General features: G+C 32.4%; 1 protein-coding gene across 2 annotated transcripts in view; it reads left to right on the top strand.

The window, feature by feature from the left end:
- LOC149784855 (paired box protein Pax-6-like) overlaps positions 1 to 12654 on the top strand; it is a 66818-nt gene extending 54164 nt beyond the window's left edge. The window contains exons 6-12 of one of the 2 annotated variants that reach the window (XM_089978429.1): positions 3109 to 3258; positions 4949 to 5031; positions 5824 to 5987; positions 6816 to 6836; positions 7130 to 7239; positions 8158 to 8265; positions 9375 to 12654. In XM_089978429.1, coding sequence (XP_089834555.1) covers positions 3109 to 3258; positions 4949 to 5031; positions 5824 to 5987; positions 6816 to 6836; positions 7130 to 7239; positions 8158 to 8265; positions 9375 to 9490 — 752 coding nt within the window. In that variant the 3' untranslated portion in view covers positions 9491 to 12654. The remainder of the gene's footprint in view (positions 1 to 3108; positions 3259 to 4948; positions 5032 to 5823; positions 5988 to 6815; positions 6837 to 7129; positions 7240 to 8157; positions 8266 to 9374) is intronic. The other variant, XM_089978430.1, reaches the window with a different exon arrangement.
- The last annotated feature ends 10793 nt before the right edge of the window (positions 12655 to 23447 follow it).

Raw genomic sequence — 23447 nt, 5'->3', positions numbered from 1 at the left:
AAAAGAACCTTATCTCACCGTTTCAATAAAATATTCAAGAGAAATATATTTGATATGTGCGATTCTATCTCATGATGAGATAACAATTTTAACTATATTACATGATCCAAGTATTTCATAGAAAATAGGAAATTATTTGAGGGCTATCATTTTACAAGGCGTGTGTTTGCACATGCACCGTGATAAATCATTTCTTTGCATTTCGATCCTGGCAATGAATGAAATGCTGAAAAGCAACAAAACAAATGATGATTTATTGGACTTAGATTGCACGAAAAACTCCTAAACAACATCCACTGAAGTGGTCCAGAGGGAATATTAATTCATTGGCATCGTAGAGTATATTGTTTACTTAAAAATGTGGCCATTTGATCAATAGAAACTCATGTCATTTCATTGCATGCACATGCACGACATTTGCAAGGCTAAAACGATAGATTTTAAGTTGAGAAAGTGGGATTTAATTTTTAATTATTTCTATTTCAATGGAGCTTTAAACAAATCAAATTTTCTATTTAAATTTATTGTATATGAAAGATATATAGATCTGAATATAAACCCGTTCAAATATGTCAAGATTAAAGATCATAATTTGCTGCTCAAGAGAAACAAGAACAGACTCAAGAGACATGTCCTATTCATGACATGACTTTAATACGTGTGTGATATGTCCTGTTCGTGACATTGCTATAATAATGAAGTGACATGTCCTGTTCATGACATGACTTTGATACTCAAGTGACATGTCATGTTCATGATACGACTTTAATACTCTAGTGACATGTCCTGTTTATGACATGTCTTTAATACTCATGTGACAGGTCCTATTCAAGAAATGAAAATGATATTTGTATTTTGATGTGTACGAATGGCAAAACATTCACAGAAGCGTGTGAGTGTATGCATATAAAATACCTATCTTGTGTTGTTTTTTTTTTTAAAATGGTATCTGACTTGGAACAAAAGAAAAGAAATTTTGTTTTTACTTCGCTGCTTCAGTTTTTGTATGTGCTGTAATTGTACTTTTTTCTTTATTAATGTATCAGAGTAAAAGTGAAATTTCATAGAGGCTGGTAAAATCCTATTTTAAAAGTATACATTATGGACTGACTTATCTAGCTACAGATACAAATGTATTCTCAATAGACTTTTATCTCTCTGTCTCTGTATCTGTCTGTCTGTCTGTCTGTCTCTCTCTGTCTCTCTCTCTGTCTCTGTCTCTGTCTCTCTGTCTGTCTGTCTGTCTCTCTCTCTCTCTCTCTCTCTCTCTCTCTCTCTCTCTCTATATATATATATATATATATATATATATATATATATATATATATATATATATATATATATATATATATATATATATATATATATATATATATATTGGAAAGAAAGAGTCAAGGAAATATGAAAAAGTAACTAAGATAGTCAACAACAAGTGAGTCAGAATTTTTTTTTGTCCAAATGCTCTTCAGTTCAGATCTACTGAGATCACCAACCAAAGACGATTACAATTTGAAACACAAAAACTTAAGCAAAATATATATTTAAATACGGCTTTGCTATTGTCAAACAAATATTACGCAAGCAGATATTATTACTACAAATAATTTAAATGTAGAAAAGTGTACTTTTTGAAAATTTTGCATCCTGGCACATCAGGAATTCTAATTTGGAAGAGAATATTATTTTGTCTTAACGTGTCTTTTTAAAAATTTGTTAAAAGCTAAGTTACCCGCGGTTAATGTGTACTATTTGTTTCAAAGTAACACGGCAGTGGGTAAGTTCCTATTTTGTTTAAGATTTTGTGTTTTTAATGTTCGTCGGCATCTTAGTCAGCCTGGAAATGGGATCTATAGAGCCCTAAAGCGCATGGCTAGTTTTATCGTTTTGCTACATGATGCTTTGTAACACTACGATCTACTTATCATCCCCCAATGTTTGTCATTTGAAAAATTCAACAATTTATTAGAATTAGAAAAAAAGGAACATATACAGAAATGATAGATACTCTAAAACTATCTCCTAATTTTAGAGACAGCGAAATAAAACTTCCTTTGTGTCTCATGCATGATTCAAAAGTAAAAGACAAGTCAAAGTAAGTTACAGATAAATCCAAGTCATACAAAGGCTTTTAATTTACTGTATGATAAATGGCATTCAGCAAAATCATTCAGCTGCAGCAGAGTATTCGTAGTTTCATTCATGCTCACAAAAATAAATCTTTCCTGACACCTATAGCATCTTTCAGTGTTGAATGCACCGACAGATAACACCTAATGATGTAATGCAATGCTCTACTTTTGCGTGCTTTCAGTCACACGTTAATATCGTATGACCTAACAACAGTCCCACGTTAATATCGTATGACCTAACAACAGTCCCACGTTAATATCGTATGACCTAACAACAGTGTGAAGAATGGATGTCTACGAAAGAAAAAAGTTACAACGTCAACCGAACCTGACCCGAGAAGAAAGAAATCTATTCTGATATTTCAAAAGTAGTGCTGTATACAATTTCAATTAGGAATGCAAACATGTTTAAATTAAGTTTGATTCGTTGAGATATAAAACATTCCTAGTGGATTCGATCCTAGTCTACATACAACATTTGTCACACGACAATATTTCACCAACGCAATAATTGGACTCAGATCACAATTAATTTTCGTATCTTCCATATTTGTTTGTCAGTACTGAACTTCCCAGTGTGTCCAAATCCTAATAAGTCTTTACTAACATGATCATCTAAAGCATCTTTGAAGATAAACTCAAGGTGAAATTCTTGTCATATGCTAACCAGCATGTTTTTCGGAGGCTGGACTATAAACAATAAAAAAGACGTGCAGTGGGTCAATGATTTCTCTTCCAGACCAACTACAGTGCCTCAGTACTTACTGTGCACTGTCGCCAGAATACACACAGACAACACCACAGTGGTAATATTGCAAAGAGTAAACAATTTCATTAAGTCAATACCAAGAATTCCTAATTCTAACTCATAAGAGAGAGGGAAAAATTGCTCTAAAAAGGATCTGGATACTGGGTACTGACCCGGAAGTAATAATTGTGACCCGAGTCCACTTGACATTGGATTCGCCATTCCTTTCAGATCACGATAATGCATCGGGCTCAGAAAGCAATCAAAGCGATGGAGGACAAAGTACTCCAAATGATGAGCAAATGCGCATGCGCCTGAAGCGGAAGCTGCAAAGGAATAGGACTTCATTCACGGCAGCACAAATAGAATCGCTAGAGAAAGGTAAAGTTTTATTTGTTCACAGATGTTAGCAATATGTCCAAATTTGTTCAGAAAGTATTCGCTCTGTCGGTACCATATTTGAGAAAGAACCCATACACGTACCGAAATCATGGCTACCTTAAGAAAACGATTAAACTAAACCCTGTATTGCATGTCCTATAAAGTTCAGGCGTTTTTTTTGATTTTTTTTAAAAGCAGCTATACTTGCACCAAATGCAACGTCATTCTTATATGTATTCCGAATTAACACCATCACGTGCATCTGTCGTTGGACTATTGTCATACTTTCTCTCATAATAAATTATATGCATCCGCTGAATAGAAAATAATGACAAGGAAATATTATCAATTATCTCAGAATTGAGTGTAAATGGCGTAATTTCCCTTACCTAACATTCTGCTGTACTGTATCAGTTACTTTACCTACGACTTCGTGTCATTGATTCCTACTGAAAAACACGACGTTTCTGGAGTCTTGCCAAGAGTAATATATATCCGCGTACACGTACAGTTTTCTTTTGAATACATTGTATCGTCCTGACTATATACAATGCCATATACTCTTGGTATGTTATATTTATCACTCATATGTTTATCTAAAATTCAGTCGTACAGCATTGATATTGATATAAGACAAATTTGGATACGATACCATATACTCAATGACGACGACCATTTCAGTAGGTACGACTATTCTCACAGGCTTAGAACAGACTTTTTTTCTCAAGGCTTTAAATAAATCAAGGCCAAGTTAGGAAATCTCGTTTACTCAAGCGAAGTCATAGTAATTGTTTCTGGGAGTCGTTGGTTTTTAAATGCAACGTAATACGAGAGCCATACAATGGAGTGTTGATTATGGTTTTCAAGTTGTACCGAATGTAAAATTATATAATAAACAACAACTACTGTAAGCATTATTAACTACTAAACAAACTCATTATTTTATTTTTTTAATTTATTTTATGAAACGAATAGATTTTTTTATAAATATGAAATTATCGTATACCTTGTAGGCGTTAATGGCACGAAAAGAGCGATAGATTAAGTAATTAGCAGAAATAAACATAACTGTGGTGCTTTTATAACTTGCATTTAACTTTATTTGACGACTTCAGAATTATACGAGGTGAAGATATACATTGTTTGAAGAAAATTCCATAAAGCTCTTGCTATTTAAATTTAGTCGTGGAATTCATCTACAAGCCTGTTTGATATCAGGGATACTTGTCCTTTATTATCTATATTAAAATAACAACCTAAGTTAGATGTAGAACATTTTCCTCCCTGAATAACAATCGTAACTAGGGTTTACATGATTCCAGTATGGTTGCTTTCAAGGTTTCAACTATGGGAGAGATAAAATATAAATTTAATTCAAAAGATTTCGTGTTTTGTTATCAAGAATATGATTCACAAAAGTATAATCCCAATAACATTTCTATAAGAAAAATGCTCTTGTTTTTTTTTTTTAATTGCAGAATAGAATGATGAATTTTAACTATTGTGACGTCCAGATAAAATTGCAGCATTGTGTACCTATTCGCACTTTTTAAATTGTTGACGGAATTTTTATTTAAGAGAAGCTATTAAACGTATTTACAGTTTCTAAGATGTTTTGCACAAGATTTGACGAGGCTGTACAATTTACTTTACTTTAACCTGTAGTGTGTTCAATCTGTTTTAATTTTAGAGTTCGAACGGACTCATTACCCTGATGTGTTTGCGAGAGAGAGGCTAGCACAAAAGATTGACTTACCCGAAGCAAGAATACAGGTGAGTACAAACGTATACCTGTCTATGAAACTTGCATATAATCGAGATATCTAAACTGTTTATGAGAAACTAAAATACCGAACAGACCTACAAAGAGATTACTATTAGAAATAAGGAAAAGTACTCATGTATTAGCTCTAAAGACAAGAGTATGACTTACAAAATGCATGTCAATGATTGCATGTATTGGTCATAGAAAGAAGAACAATAATGTATAATAATAAATGTATAATAATAGCGAACAATCGATCAAATAAGGCATTTCAGTAAATAAAGTTAATTAGTGCAATCCTATAAATAACGACAATTAGTAAAATCATAACCAAATATTTGCATTATATCCTTTTATAGAATCTAAATTTACAAAGGTAATAACTGTAATTTTAACGAAACGTTTAGTTTATTTTCTTTAATTTATTATTTATTCTATTTAAACAAACGTTTAAGTACCCCATTAAGAAAAAAAGGGAATTTGATAAGTATATGTTAGGTTATTGCCAAACAAAAAGAAGAAATTTCACACTAATTAATGCGTATTCTATGCAATCTTGACAAGTGTACTGTTTTAATGAATAGTGTATAGCTCATTAAACGTCCTAAGTGGGCTCATTAGAAGTTATTAACTTCTATTTCCGATCAACCGTCAGTAAAGACAATACTAATAACTTATCAACATTCGGGTAAAGTGTTTGCTCTTAAACACCTTGAGTCGATTATTCTATCATGACCTTGGGAACGTTCCATGCGAAGATGCTAAATTGTAAATAATAACCCGTTTGTATGTAATTTTAGGTGTGGTTCTCTAACCGCCGGGCAAAGTGGCGTCGAGAAGAAAAATTGAGAAATCAACGTCGAGACCCAGTCAACGGTTCCTCACGTATTCCTTTAAACAGCGGGTTTCCGAACGGAATGTATTCCACTTTGCAATCTATAGGTCAAGTTCCGGACTCTTATCGGTGAGTACTTTTAATAATGTCGATTTGTTTTTCTCGTAATTTGTATACATTTCCATATCTTTAGTTTTTATTTGCTCTTCTGTAGTTTGGTTACATTTAATAATAATAATAATAATAATAATAATAATAATAATAATAATAATAATAATAATATAATAATAATAATAATAATAATAATAATAATAATAATAGTAAATATGAACAAATTCTTTATTAGTATCAATGGTAAAATCATCTAAGTATTATTATTATTATTATTATTATTATTATTATTATTATTATTATTGCCACAACACATCATTTTTAAAAAATGTAATAGAAGGATAATATTATTTAAGTAATAAAATGAATATGTAATGAAATGTAAGGCATTGCTATTATGTGCAGGACATTGTCAATAAATGTACAACTCTCCGTTTTCTATCAAACGCTATGACTGAATGATTTCATTTTACTTCATTGTTACACTAGTGCTTCCACTACATAATAATGATACTACTACTACTACTACTACTAATAATAATAATAATAATAATAGTTTATTTATTACCAGTATTTATATTAATATGAGTTTTATGATTGAAGTGTGAATTCATCCTCGAGATTATAATCTGAATATTTTGTTACACTAAAGCTGGCAGATACGTATTAAAAGATTAATGTACTTGATGATGTCATACTCTTGAAACATTCGGGATTCTAGATGTAACGTACATCTTAACGTGTTATTTTAAATTTAATTCCAAAGGTTTCTTTTGGGGGTGGTTGGTTACACAATGTGCACTACTTCGACGTATTATTTTTAATTTTAAACTTCCACAATTTCAGATTCTGCAACAGTCCACAGAGGTAAGAGAGTTACCTGTCTATCAGTGTATGTCTGGAAGGTGGGAAGTACAATGCATGAGATTGAAAACATTTACGAAATAACTTTTCTTAACATGTTTCCAATAATTTCATTTTTACCACCATGTTTATATTTCTTCCTGTTGGCTATTATGTCTCGTGTTCTAATTAGAATGAGCATGTGGTTAGAAATTTTGTATTCCACTAAAATGAATACGAATATTTTGGCGACATTCGATATATTTAAAACAATTTCATACCAAAACATCACTGCATCTTCATTTTTTTTATTGCAGTTCAATTCCCACTGTTCCAAGCTATTCACTGTCAAACAATCTTCAACCCAATCCTGCCTGTCTGCAGTCGTCCAATGCGTCTTCTTATTCCTGTATGTTGCCAGGTACATGTGAGTTTTTAAATGTATTTTTCTAATATACTTTCTTTTCAACGTTTATAAACAAATATTTCAGAGCTATCCATTTTGATAGATGTTCAAGTCATATTAATTACAGTTATGACTATCATTTAGGTTATCACAATTTTTGTCTTTTTATAGTATTTGCTTTTGCACAGGTGTGTCTCTTATATTTTGTTACACATAATAAGTAATTTGTTAATTAGATCCTTTTCAAATTCTACTAAAATAAGTAAGGACAATTTTGTTTATAATTAAAATTATTGGCATAAAATTGTAAATAGACACAGTAGTATAACCAACATGGTATACCCTAATGTTTATCATCATTGTATATAGGCTTTATAGTTGCACGTTATACGTATATTTTTAAAGAACAAGAAATCGGAGTTGCAATTTTGTTCAGTTTAAAGGAAAGTACAGTAGTCAATCTCCAATCAGTCATTCTTTTTGGAATAAGTGACATACATACATACATACATATACATACATACATACATACATACATACATACATACATACATACATACATACATACATACATACATAAGCATCAGTTCATATAATTTATTAATGATAATGGTACTTAAGTATTTACGGAATTATTTTTATACTTGTTCATAAGCCAGTAAACTGAAAGTGAGTGAATACTTTTGGAATCGATCATGCACTGCTAGTTTCGCTAATTACATATAACAAACAGCTCTCTCAAAACATTAATTGTGTATGTTTTATATTTAATCACACACACACTCATATATATATATATATATATATATATATATATATATATATATATATATATATATATATATATATATATATATATATATATATATATATATATATATATATATATATGTGTGTGTGTATTGAAAACATAACTTACTAATCTTTCAAAATTTGTAGATTACTCAGGTCGGAGTTATGATCCTTTGTCTCTCAGTGCTTACTCGCGTCCCTCGTGCAATCCTGCAGCAGGGATCCAGAGTCACATGGCTCATAGCTCTCATAATGGTACGTATACGGTATTCGTAGTACTCTCAATAATATAGGGTTATTTTACGTCTTTACATTTTACAAACAATATTTAACAATTGTGTTAAAATTATATAAAGGACATCGGATGATGTGTGAAGTCCTGAATTGCATCTCTGATGGTCTAAATGACGACGAGTATCAACAAATTGAGACTAAGCTGGGATAAGATTATTTTATCTCTTCAAAATTGCTTTGAACTGCGATGGACTTTCTTAACTTTTCAAGTAAAACCTTTACTTCGTTGACACCAGAATGCTTTATTATAAGCATAAGCAAGACAGTGTTTGACTATGATTACTCTTGTGTTTGATTATGACGATTGTTGTGTTTAATTATGACGACTGTTGTGTTTGATTATGACGAGTGTTGTGTTTGATTATGACGACTGTTGTGTTTTGATTATGACGACTGTTGTGTTTGATTGTGATGACCCTTGTGTTTGAATACAACTACTCTTGTCTGGTTATGATGACTTGCGTCTGACCATGACGATTGTTTTGTTTGACTATGACGACTCTTGTTTTTGACTATATTAGTATTGACCTTGTCAAAGGTCAGTCTGCATACTACCTAGTTACGAGGCAAAGGTTAAACGTTTGAACTCAAGACGTTAAGAAGATGGACAAGCAACATTATTTATCAATATAGCTTGGACTGTTGTTTTAAGTAATTACTTTGCCTTTTAGATTTGAAACATAAATGTAATCTCCCAAACTTATTTTTTTTAATGTAGTTGAAAGTGTCAATGTTTCAACCCGTCGATAAAGGAGGCGATGTTCAATATCTTCCACGTTGTTTATGTATACATTGGAAACATATAAACTCGTTTTTGAAGATAAAAAATAAAAGCAAGTTCAAATATAACAAATATTGATCAAAATATTTATTATCCATCTCTGATTTTGAGAATCTATATAAACTAAAAGCTATAAAGTAAAGGAGAGGTTCGATATATGAAAATATAGTGAAGACAAATACTGTATTTAAACTGATTTTTAAAAATTGTTTTGTGCAACATTTATCGTTGTGAATATTTTAGTGTCGTTGATACAATTAAAACAAAGTTCTCTTTTTTTTTCCTTCAGGTTTAATATCCCCTGGTGTTTCCGTACCAATCCAAGTTCCTGGCGGAGGACACCAAGACTTAGGTGCGCATCACATGGGCTCAATGTCTTCACAATATTGGCCAAGAATTCAATGAATGTGGACTGAAATTAATCACGGGCTAAGAAAAGTAGTTCCACCAATCGTGTCAGAATAATTAAATCGCGGCAGGTACAATAAAACTTTGGTCGATTCCTAACGGAACCAAAACTTGCCCAACGTCTAGAGCGTGCACATGATGTCTGTGTGAAAGGAGCTTCTGCACTGCTCTAAGCAATGAATGGAAGCGCATGAATTCCACATGGTTGTATTTTTACGTGGAACAGAGTGTCGTTATTAATGCAAAGTCAAGAAATGTACGAATAAAAGGTACTTGGTGTATAGATCCTTGAAATCCATAGAAGAAATCCACCTGAACTTCAATTGCAAAAGAAATTTTCTATACTTGACTCTATAAGTCCGGTTTAAGGACTAGTGCTTGACATGATTGTGATGTGTTATCTGAATAGACGAAAATACATATGAAAGTAAGCATTATTTTGCTGAATTTTCTCCCCTTTTCAAATATACAATATATTTACCTGCCGGGGGATCGTGCTGATCACTCTACTGACTACACAATTCATTATGGTTATGTCCAGCAAGCTTAGTACCTAATTTTGTCAAGAAAAGGCAAAATTAGTTGCATTATGCTCAAGAAGAGTGGACAACTGGGAACATGGAGGACTCTTTAAACGAGCGGTACACAATAATTTATGTATAAACCACGTGCAAGTCATACATAAGATGTGCAGATCGATATGATCGTTCTATCTACGAATTCTCAGGTAAAAAAGTAAATAAATTTCATTCGTTCTTCGTCGATATACTAATCAGTTTATGATAATATATCTGTATTTACATGAAACATAACCTGCTCCTCCTTTTAGCCCAATATTTAGCAGAGATGTGTATTTCATGATCAGCTTTATTGTAGTACACTAAAACAGTCTTTATTATTCCGTTATAGATTATATAATACAAATTTTCAAAAATTTCAAAATAAGGAACTATCACTATTGTTTTCAAAGATCTTTTCCTGAATACACATTACACCGAAGAAAAACTAACTGGTTCGATGGAATTGTGATGGCATACTATTTTGGTCTATTTTCAAATTCAGATTTTTAAAAGAAAAATCAGAAGATTTATGCCTTAAAATTTAAGAGAGTAATGAACTTACTATTGGTAGTTTAAATTTGGACAGAGGCCATTCTTTGAGAAACCAAATTGACGCCCATTTTTCTATTGCAGGATTGAGAAAATGTATAATTTTAGGTACATTACACTCCTAAAAAAACCAATTAAATACATTTCCCTTTCAAAAGTTTCTAATTGTCATTAATATACATTTTACGATTAAAAAATCTGAAAAGATCTCAATAAAATTTGTTGTATAAAATGTAGAAATATTATGGTCCAATAGATTTACTTCCACTGCCAAATATACATGTTTTTGTGGTGTCTTTAAATGTGAAGCTCTCAGTGAAGATTTCATACATGTTGAAGTAAAATTAGACATACGTTCTTTGAATGATTTTAATATGAACAATAAGGTAAAATCGTCGCAAAGTAACATTTTTTTTGTTGACAGGGTATTTTCTTCGTTACTTAGAGTTACGAAACATGTAACGATTTTATGAAAAAACTGCGTTAATATCGATAAACAATGGACACTGACAATACTGGACAGTTGTATGTCTGTCTCCAGTTGTCCAATTTATTATTAACATAAAACTTGCGTGGGATTTTAGGAAATGATAAGATATATTCTTTAAGTTCTTGTGAAACAAATGCCTTACCGCTATCCTAACTCAAGCTTTTTGTAAAAGTATTGATGACGCTTATTTTACATTTTCAACTTCATGTACATTATATAATATTTTAGAAATTATCTCAAATATTGGAGGCCGCGTTGTCATTTTTTTTGGTTGAAAAATGCTGTTTTCTTAGATGATGAAATTTGAAATCATGCATTTAAACTAATGAAAGATAGAATAAAAATTTTATTAAAATTTTTCGCAATTAATGTCTTTGAATTAAAAATTATAAAAATGGAAATTTAATTAAAACGTCAATTGTTTATCTTTTCTGCTATATTATATATATATATATATATATATATATATATATAAGGATTTGAGTTTTGTATGCATTTGTCAACGAACAACATAATTAAGTTTAATGAATACCTCGAACGAGGCTCCATATACTGGGTTTTAAAAAAATGTTTTGTACATGTGCACCAAACTTGGTATTAGGATCACGTCTATATGTATGTGCTAGCCGTCTTTTTATGAATCAGTACAGTGAAGAATTTGGTAAAAAGTGCTGCTGCTGGGTGAATTATATTTATTTATTTTACGTGGGAAAATTGCTAGAATGCTAATGAAGGAGATTTAGAGACACATGCATTCTTCATGAGGTTTAATTCATATATCAACGCTAGATATAAGTACATTTAAGACTTTTCAGTCCACGTAATCTCTGTAAATGCAACTGATGGTGCGCAACTTCAAATCGTTCATATATATTGTAATTTTGAAGCCCTTAGTTATATGTGCTAAAATATTTCTTTGTTATGATGTTTGTAGATCAGATGTGCTTCAACAAGGGATTCTGTGAAACATTTAATGTGCATTATTTTAAATAATTTTACCGCATGTAAACAGCAACATTTTTAGTTAGTTACATACGATTTCTACTTTAGCTGGGCTTTTCTGTTTTTTGTTACATCTTCTGTGGACATTTACATGAAACAAAAACAAACTAAACTAGCGTATTCGACGTGAATGAATTCATTGGCAGTTTGCAAAAAGTACTAATTTAATTTCAGAGCTCTATTCCAATATTTTTATGATTTGCATGAAGTCGTTAGGTGTCAGAACATTTGGGAAAAAAGTATGCTTCACAGCCGTGGGCAAGAAATATGCAGAAAAAAATTAATAGTTCGTAAACTATTGAAGATTTCGTTTTGTTTCGTTTAATTTGGGCCAGTTATATTCAGTGTTGTTATTGATTCACCTCAATTTATGTTTTTGTGTTCACCGAAATTGTGTGTAAATGGTCTTTTTGTCATTCCATTTTATGGTTGTCCAACAGCCGTTTTCCGTATCTCCATTGTATACCATTTTAAGATACATTTTGTTCGTTTATATTTTTCTCTATGTCATTTCACTGACGCTATGATATGGAAATAAATTTAGTCAGCGATAAAACGTATCCAGTAGTCTTTGTTCTAAATCATATTTGAATATAACATAGATAGTTTTACTATCTTACAAATGATTTTTGTATTACTACAATTTGTAGATAAATAAAAGCATACATACATACATACATACATACATACATACATACATACATGCTACACAAAATTACAGTGAAAGCGTTTTTGCAATAAAGTCCGTCGGGTACATGTATATGAACTTCAATGTTTTAAAGCTTTATTATTCGGCCGTTTGCAGGCAGCAAAGTTTACAACACGAGGTTGAAATCCATACACATTCCGAACGTGACGAAGATGACAACACATATGGAAGACTTATTTTTTTAAATCGTTGGACTTTACATCTTTCATCTCTTTCCATATCGAGATCGTCACAGCAACGCACACTCCTGCACTTGTTGCGGACTATATTTCACCTGTTGCGGACTATATTTCAGTCTTCTGATAAATTGCACGTATTCTACTTACGAAGCAAAACGTTGGTGCAAAAACAACGTTTTGCCATCCTCGTTAAAGAAAGTTTATTATTATTATTATTATTATTATTATTATTATTATTAGACCTAGAGGTTAGAAATAAAATGTCGATCCTCTAGTTCTGAAGAGATGAAATGATTCCAGTCCTATATGTTTTCTTACTAGGCACACAGAGTACGATTAAATGTTTCTGAGACCTTTTTAGCAAATGTGATGTTTCATTTTGCTTGTTTAATTTTTTTAAACTTGTACTTTATGGGCTTTGATTTATGTCAAAAGTATTGTTAGATAATACAAACAACACTGATAATACAAACAACACTGGTAAGACAAACAACACTGATAATACAATCAACACTGGTAATATAAACAACACTGATAATACAAACAACACTGGTAATACAAACAATACTGGTAATACAAACAACAATGATAATACAAACAACACTGGTAATACAAACAACACTGATAATACAAACAACACTGGTAATACAAGCAACATTGGTAATACAAACAACGCTGATAATGCAAACAACACTGGTAATACAGACAACACTGGTAATATATAAACTGTTAATACAAACAAAACTACTGGTAATACAAACAACACTGATAATACAAACAACACTGGTAATGCAAACAACACTGATAATACAAAGAAAACACTGGTAATACAAACAACACTACTGGTAATACAAACAACACTGGTAATACAAGTAACACTGGTAATACAAGTAACACTGGTAATACAAACAACACTGGTAATACAAGTAACACTGGTAATACAAGTAACACTGGTAATACAAACAACACTGGTAATACAAACAACACTGGTAATACAAGTAACACTGGTAATACAAGTAACACTGGTAATACAAGTAACACTGGTAATACAAGTAACACTGGTAATACAAACAACACTGGTAATACAAGTAACACTGGTAATACAAGTAACACTGGTAATACAAGTAACACTGGTAATACAAACAACACTGGTAATACAAGTAACACTGGTAATACAAGTAACACTGGTAATACAAGTAACACTGGTAATACAAACAACACTGGTAATACAAACAACACTGGTAATACAAACAACACTGGTAATACAAGTAACACTGGTAATACAAGTAACACTGGTAATACAAACAACACTGGTAATACAAACAACACTGGTAATACAAACAACACTGGTAATACAAGTAACACTGGTAATACAAGTAACACTGGTAATACAAACAACACTGGTAATACAAACAACACTGGTAATACAAGTAACACTGGTAATACAAGTAACACTAGTAATACAAGTAACACTGGTAATACAAGTAACACTGGTAATACAAGTAACACTGGTAATACAAACAACACTGGTAATACAAGTAACACTGGTAATACAAGTAACACTGGTAATACAAACAACACTGGTAATACAAGTAACACTGGTAATACAAGTAACACTGGTAATACAAGTAACACTAGTAATACAAGTAACACTGGTAATACAAGTAACACTGGTAATACAAGTAACACTGGTAATACAAACAACACTGGTAATACAAGTAACACTGGTAATACAAGTAACACTGGTCGATGAAAGAAACTACCATGTACACATCATCAATTTGAGAAGAAGAAAAAAAAACATGAAAATATCCTAAACGTTAAATTGTATTACACATTGCCAATTGAAAGAGGTTTAGAAATTTAATGTTCGTCAGAGTTTCAGCTGTTGAAAATTACCTCTGGAATGGGTTGAAACAGTTTTAACCTTATATTTTAAGTGCACACTCAGTTCCACTCTAATCTTAACCTTCAAATAAAAACAAACAAACAAACAACCCCAACCCGCAAGATTATGTGACTCATCACTTGGAATCATACATCCACTTAAAGTGCGCCATCTATAATTAAAATAAAGTATGAATGAACAGTTTGAAGAGAATAGAGCAAGAAGACTTATTGTAGCACATAACTTTAAGTATTCTGTCTTCTCTAATTACCAGTTATGTACCAAATTAACGATCTGAATACAGAAGGTAAAAGTGTCCAAATTTCCTATGAAATTAAAGTAGCGCAATCCGTTTGTACGTGACCATTTCAAAAGCCATAAATAATAATAATAATAATAATAATAATAATAATAATAATAATAATAATAATAATAATGATAATAATAATAGCAATAATGATGATGATACTAATAATAATAATAATAATAATAATTGTTATTATTATCATTATTATTATTATTATTTCTTTTTTTCTTGTTGCTTTCATCATCATCATCATCATCATCATCATCATCATCATCATCATCATCATCTGTCTTATAAAAGAAAGAGTATTTCGTGGAAATTTCGTTCTCGAAATGAAATCTGCTGATATCATCCTATTTGGGTTGAAAACTTATATACTGAAGACAAAATAGAGACTGATAGTATCGGCATTTTTGATACATTTGCTTGCTATGGCAACCGTTAAGGAACAATGTAAAGAACTCTATCAAATTGTGTGAAAAAACTGTAAAACATCTACATTTCTATATACAAAACTAATCCCTAGTGCGATTACAGTAAGATTCACGTGATTCCATGTTGTAATTATTAAACTGACCTGCCATAAATAATTTGTGTTAGATCTAATAGCGATTATGCAATGGGCATGCTTTCATAATGGCAAAATATTACAATATTTTCATTACTAAGTGGCGAAACAATCCCTGCAATTAGGCCAGGTGTGGTAAATGTTCAGGCCCAGTGGGAGCCAGAAATTCCCAATTCAAACAAACATTTTTTTATTGGGATTGGGCCCCATAATTAAGTCCTGCACAGGGCCTATAATTTCTTGCTACGCTGCTGCCAATACCCAAAATAATTGAGACATCGGAACATTTTAAAATAAGAATATATAAGTTATTCTTTGTCATGAAATACATAGAAAAGTACTCATGTCTTGACTCTCTTATATAAGGTGATTACAACTGCAAACTGCCCAGACCCACGTCTGCCGTCGCATAATACGAAGGCAGATCTGGATCTGTGCAGTTTGTTAGGAGTAGTCAGTAGAACAAACATAGACTCTGATATGCAGGCACATTATGCTATGGCAGATCAGGATCTTTGTTGTTTGCAGTTTGACTTGTCTTATACGTGAGTACATGCGATATATTTGTATCTGCATTGATCCCAATAAAAATGGCTGGTTTAAATTAAACATTTTTAAAGAAGCAATTCTGATGTCAAAGAATGCAAAACAGTTCTGGGTAAAGCCACTGCTGTTCGATCTTACCAAACAAATTAATTTAAAACGAGCACTTGTATTCAAATATGCCATAATTTAACCTTTCCATTAGCACATATAATTTAGAAAGAACAGTTTTATAAATCTAAAGAAAACCGCGCATTTGAGCTTATGTGCATGTACAATGTACTATTCTTAGAACACTAACTCAGGTTAATAAAGAATCGTACTTAAATTCCAATTTAAAGAATCTCTAATTGCTTTGACAATTTCATATGACTGTGTTTTTGTCTTATTTTCTTTTTCGTACTTGTTTTATTATTACACTTGCTTTTGTTATGTGACTTTGTTTTCAGCCTCTATAAATCTAAAAGGAATACGCTTACAAATAAAACGAATAATTACAACATGCCAATTTACGGTAACCATTCCAACAAATATTTTTTCTTACTGTATGTGCTCGCTTATAAGTTGATTCAAACTGCAAACAACATGAATCCTGATCTACCGTAGCATAAGGCGCCTGCAGATCAGATACTAAGTTGTTTGTTCTGCTGATTGCTCCTAACAAACTGCACAGACCCAGATCTGCCGGCGCATTATGCAACTTCATATCTGGGTCTGTGCAGTTTGCAGTTGCACTCTTCTTATAGGCGAGTACAGGCGGTATATCATAAATCATAACAAATTATCAATAATATCAACGACTTTATGAGGCACTGACAGGGAATCCTTATTCTGAGTTAACAATCGATCTCCAGTACTGCACTATGAGCGGATCCATTCTCTTTGTACTCGTTCTGCCATCAAAGTAAACAACACCACGTAATTAGTAACCAACCAACCGCATACAAGCTGTTCACGAAGTGGATTGTTTTGGTTATCCAGTGCAAAAATTAAGCTCATTCATAACAGTCATAATGTTACCTATGAGCAGGCTAGATCACGTGACAAAATGGTGGCTGTCGTCATTAGAAAATGTGAAAAAGACCATTTTACGTATTCTTAGACACACTTAATTCAGAAGGGGCTCTTTAGAGGTATACTTCTTTCTTTGTTCAGTACTGTCATACCTTAGATGGGTTTTTTTTTGTGCGTGCAATAGTAATATTTTATCAGTTGCAATTATAAACATGCGTAATGCATTATGTTCGTAACACTTTATGAAACAGGCTGATAATATTATGCAAAATGGTATCCACGTAAGGACATATCGATATCAAACTTAATTAATGCTGAGAAAAAATTCTTGACCTTTATAATCCACATAGATGACACAATAGGATATGGGTTCTTGCATTATGTGACCGTCATAGCCTATGTAGATGACACAATCTTGCATTTTTGTTTGCTCTTAGTCTGTTGGCATAAACTGGTCTTTGAGTATGGAATAAACTGGTCCTTGAGTATGGAAAAAAACTGATCTTTGGGTATGGAATAAACTGATCTTTGAGTATGGAATAAACTGGTCTTTGAGTATGGAAAACACTGGTCTTTGAGTATGAAATAAACTGATTTTTTAGTATGGAATAAACTGGTCTTTGAGCATGGAAAACACTGGTCTTTGAGTATGGAATAAACTGATATCTGAGTATGAATAAACTGATCTTTGAGTATGGAAAACACTGGTCTTTGGGTATGGAATAAACTGATCTTTGAGTATGGAATAAACTGATCTTTGAGTATGGAAAACGCTGGTCTTTGAGTATGGAATAAACTGATCTTTGAATATGGAATAAACTGGTCTTTGAGTATGGAATAAACTGGTCTTTGAGTATGGAGTAAACTGGTCTTTGAGTATGGAATAAACTTATCTTTGAGTATGGAATAAACTGATCTTTGAGTATGGAATAAACTGGTCTTTTAGTATGGAACAAACTGGTCTTTTAGTATGGAATAAACTGGTCTTTTAGTATGGAATAAACTTATTTTTGAGTATGGAATAAACTGATCTTTGAGTACTGGTCTTTGAGTATGGAATAAACTGGTCTTTCAGTATGGAATAAACTGGTCTTTTAATATGGAATAAGCTGGTCTTTGAACATGGTATGGAGTAAGCTGGTCTTTGAGTATGGAGTAAACTGGTCTTTGAGTATGGAATAAACTGGTCTTTTAGTATGGAATAAACTGGTCTTTGAGTATGGTATGGAGTAAACTGGTCTTTGAGTATGGAATAAACCGGTCTTTGAGTATGGAATAAACCGGTCTTTGAGTATGGAAAAAACCGGTCTTTGAGTATGGAAAAAACAGAAACTTTAGAGAACCTCCACAATAAGGCGCACAGCGTGTCACCTCCGTGTTATCCACCTTTTTCTTTTTGAGACTTGAGAAGAATATCATTGCTTATTTTATTTTTCATCAAATGTACAGAAAAATTATGAGAAAACACATTGTGTAATTTCATTGGTACCATAATATATTGATTGTGAGAGTTAGGACCATCAAATTGGAATATTTAATAATAATAATAGTTCGTATTCCCTGATTATTAAATAGTATTGAACACGTATAACTGCAGTGGCAGCGCGAGGGTGGATGGGTGGGAGAGGTAACTCCGCTAGACGCATGCCAGACAAAAAAAGGTGAGGGGCAGTCGAGAGTTTTTATTTTTTGCTCTGGGTGGGTGGTTCTAGCTGACATTTTCATACTATTTCACTTTCACCTCAGTGTAACGGCGCCATCCCAAAACTTACATTTAGGAGGGAGAGTGAGGCGACTGACGTAAAAGCTGTATTCTGTAACAAAGTCGGGGGCGTCAGTAAAACATATTGCCCCCGTGCTCCTCGAACTTTCGCCTTCTATATTTTATAGTGCTCAAAATTTTGATTAAAGTAAGCATGGTGGACAATAACTAAAAGATGAAGTATTCATTCCAGTCGTATCAATTTCATAGCTCCCTGATATTTATCACGTTTGTGGAAGGCCTTATTAAAACAAAAACACAGCCACCTTTGGAGTCTAGAATTATACATGGTGAAATTATAAAGAGTACTTGACTTTTGGAAAGCAACGCTCTTTATGCGTTTCGTTGAGTCGACACGTTCTAAAGATAGCAAGAAATTCAAATGATTGAATTTTATTGTACTTGTTATTGCAAAAGTCGTTTTCCAAAGTAATAAAAATTAAATTGGTAAATGATAATCCATCATCATATAAAAGAATTTAAACATCCACACGAAGTTTTCACTGGTAAAATCCATTTAGACTCCCACTGTAGACCTGAATATAAAAAAATATAGGTTGCTAGTGAATTGTTCCGCTATATAATTTCGTTGTTTTTGTTGTTGTAGTTGTTGTTGATAAGATTGTCTCTAAAGCGTACGACACGTAGACAGTGTTCCCGTTTAGGACAGGTCCGATATAAACGAATATTTCATATACTTTAAATTCTGATACTTTACAATATATTTGTCCCGTAGTATTTCTTGTTTCTATATTTCGTTTTATCATGGCAAATATATCATAACAATGTTCATTATCGCTCTTTGTTCGTAGCCACAGGCAAGCTAGCTATAATGAATAACTTCACAGCAATGAGCTTCAACTCAATAGTTTCTTATTTTGTACAAGCTTTAAAGAAAAAGCTAGTCCCGACATTTTTGACATATGCGATCATGTTATATAACGACGAATACGGGAATGCTTACGTTGCCTTAAATCAGTTTCAGTCAAGCAATGAATACTTTCCAGATATTGAGGGTATCTGCATTCAAGCAACGAATACTTTTCAGATATTGAGGGTATCTACATTCAAGCAATGAATACTTTTTAGATATTGAGGGTATCTACATTCAAGCAATGAATACTTTTCAGATATTGAGGGTATCTACATTCAAGCAATGAATACTTTCCAGACATTAAGGGTATCTACAATCAAGCAATGAATACTTTTCAGATATTGAGGGTATCTACATTCAACCAACGAATACGTACCATATATTGAGGGTATCTACATTCAAGCAATGAATACTTTCCAGACATTAAGGGTATCTACATTCAAGCAATGAATACTTTCCAGATATTGAGGGTATCTACATTCAACCAACGAATACGTACCAGATATTGAGGGTATCTACATTCAAACAATGAATACTTTCCAGATATTGAGGGTATCTACATTCAAGCAATGAATACTTTCCAGATATTGAGGGTATCTACATTCAAGCAATGAATACTTTCCAGACATTAAGGGTATCTACAATCAAGCAATGAATACTTTTCAGATATTGAGGGTATCTACATTCAACCAACGAATACGTACCATATATTGAGGGTATCTACATTCAAGCAATGAATACTTTCCAGACATTAAGGGTATCTACATTCAAGCAATGAATACTTTCCAGATATTGAGGGTATCTACATTCAACCAACGAATACGTACCAGATATTGAGGGTATCTACATTCAAACAATGAATACTTTCCAGATATTGAGGGTATCTACATTCAAGCAATGAATACTTTCCAGATATTGAGGGTATCTGTATTCAAGCAACACATACTTTTCAGATATTGAGGGTATCTGCATGCAAGCAACGAATACTTACCACCAGACATTGTCGGTATCTACATTCAAGCAACGAATACTTACCAGATTTTGAGGGTATCTGCATTCAAGCGACGACTACTTACCAGATATTGAGGGTATCTGCATTCAAGCAATGAAATGACCATACCCTAGTTACCATATTTTGAGGGTGTCTAAATTTTAAGCAAAGAATACTTAACAGTTATTGGGAGTATCTGGCTCTGTTATGCCACAGCATTCGAAATCGAAACTATATGATCAGAGTGAACACTAGAAAATAAATATGGGTACCAAATGCTTGAGATGAAATGAAAAAAGTTTAGAATGCCAGATTTTCTGAAACTTTTCTTCTAGAGAAAGGTAAATTAATATTTTTTTTAATCTTCATGCGAGTGTAAGAGGTGTAGGAAAATTCTTGTCAAAACAGGAATAGTGCATATATTCTGAGTTTCACCTATTTCAGACATATTTTTCCAAGTTCAGAAGCTGGATTGAAACTGATACGGAATTTCACTTTGAGATGAAAAAAATGTCTTCATATTTGGCAGTTTTCACAGCGAATACTTAAACTCAAGCAGACGTCATTTTGTGAAAACTGTAGAGCGTAACCTGAAGTGACAATGTAGTATTTACGTTAAATCAATGTACTTAGCAAGCATGAATTTGTCACTATCTAGCATTCATGACCTAACATTAGTCATGTCTTGAATGTTAATTCTATCATATATAAACTTTGGCTAACAATAGCTCCTGCGTTACAACGTCACTACATTAGATACACAATGTTTGTAGGGCTGTCGTATGCAAAGAACTTCAGAGTTCATTGGCTCTACTTTGTCGACATCAAACTTGTGTGGAACATTATAAAACAAGATAATTAACCAGCGGCAACCAATAAACGAGTTTTGATCAAAATTATATTTTTACTCCAAACGATAGCTAGTAACACGTCCAATGCTAAAGTTAAAAGGTGTGTCAGTGTCGTCGTAGAGGGTCATCTGATTATATATAAAAAGAACAGACCAATCGCATGGATCAGTCGTCGAGAGAATCTAGATTGGAAAGAAAGCCATTGTCCTTGTCGAGTACCAATTAAAGTATTCTCTGCATTTTCCGTGGAAAAAATTTCACTTGTTTAGTTATTTTAAATTTCATTAATTTAAAAGAACCTATCAAAATATAATAGACCGCAGAGAACCAGTTTTCCAAAACAGAAAGCCGGCATCCAGTCCAAACTAGGCAAATGTTCTAAACCCTAACTCTTCGTTATCACAAATATTTTCATCTATAGACTACAGGTGACACACAGAAAATAAGCACGTTGGATCAGATTGCCTGGGCGTTTGCCCGCCGTCTCCGCCTCAGTGGAGGAACTAAAGAAACCATTGCTTGTAAACATCTTTCAAGCAAGGACACACACCCAGCATACAAGAAGAAAAGACATTGTTATTAGTTAGAGCCACAATAGATCATGAACCGAGACAAACCCTACTCTTTAGCCCTATTCTCATAAATTTCACAGTCCCCTTGATTCGAAAAGTCAATTTAAACTATTACGTGGGAAAACATCTAAATTTTGTAACATAAAATGAGGGGGACATCGAGTACATTGTGGCTTAGAGAATACTTTTCTGGCGTGCTATTTAGTCCAATATTAGTGATTGGGTATCACGAAATTACTGGCTGAAAAAAGTTAAACTGTCAACAAAATAAGGATGACATTAAAACACCAGTAATTAAACAATGCAGACCAACGATAGAACCTTGACGAACTGCTGCATTACGTATTGTAGTCTTATCATGTTATAGTATCAATGCCATTTCAAAGAACAGTCTTTGTTTGTTCATAGTCCCTGAATATTTACTTCTCTCCAATATTTTTTTTAGAAGCAATTTATTTGATTCTTTGATTAACCGCCAAAGTTGACAGTAAATGAAATTATAAACGATTGTTTTCGTGCGGCCATGATTTAAAACCGTGGATAAGGAATCGAATTAAGGTGAGTGGGTCAAATTTGCCATAAAAATGTAGTCATATGATTTATGTATGTACGATAACTCTATGTTCTATTTTCATTACCTCTTTAGGCCTAATATATCAAAATGGAACTTCACTAATTATTATATCTGTTTTAAATACAGCAAGAAGAATGAAGTTTGTGGCTAGCAGTTCATGAACTACGAAAATACCGTTCTTTATAATATAGCTCAAATAATTTAATTTGTTATTTTAAAGCGTTCCATACAAATGTTTGAAAATCAAAATGACATAGAAGTTTTAATAATTGAAGTGAATATAAAGCTCCTTATCAATTTCATTTCTTTTACTGGTTGCTTATATATAAAAATCAATTAATTTACCTTACTTTAAAATTTAATTTTGTTAGTTCCATAAGACTTTCGAATTTAGGTTGTTTTACATGATTGATTTGATAAACTTTTCAATATTGTTGAATAGGCTGATTCACTACTTAAAAGTATTTACATTTTCATCAGAGATTATTTTTATAATCTGGCATCTAACTTTTCTATCACAA

The sequence above is a fragment of the Sinohyriopsis cumingii genome, chromosome 13 (genome assembly GCF_028554795.1).
Source record: "Sinohyriopsis cumingii isolate HCF-2022 chromosome 13, ASM2855479v2, whole genome shotgun sequence".
Classification (NCBI taxonomy): domain Eukaryota; kingdom Metazoa; phylum Mollusca; class Bivalvia; order Unionida; family Unionidae; genus Sinohyriopsis; species Sinohyriopsis cumingii.
The sequence above is the reverse complement of the archived record's forward strand: the minus strand, read 5'-3'. Positions and strand labels throughout refer to the sequence as shown.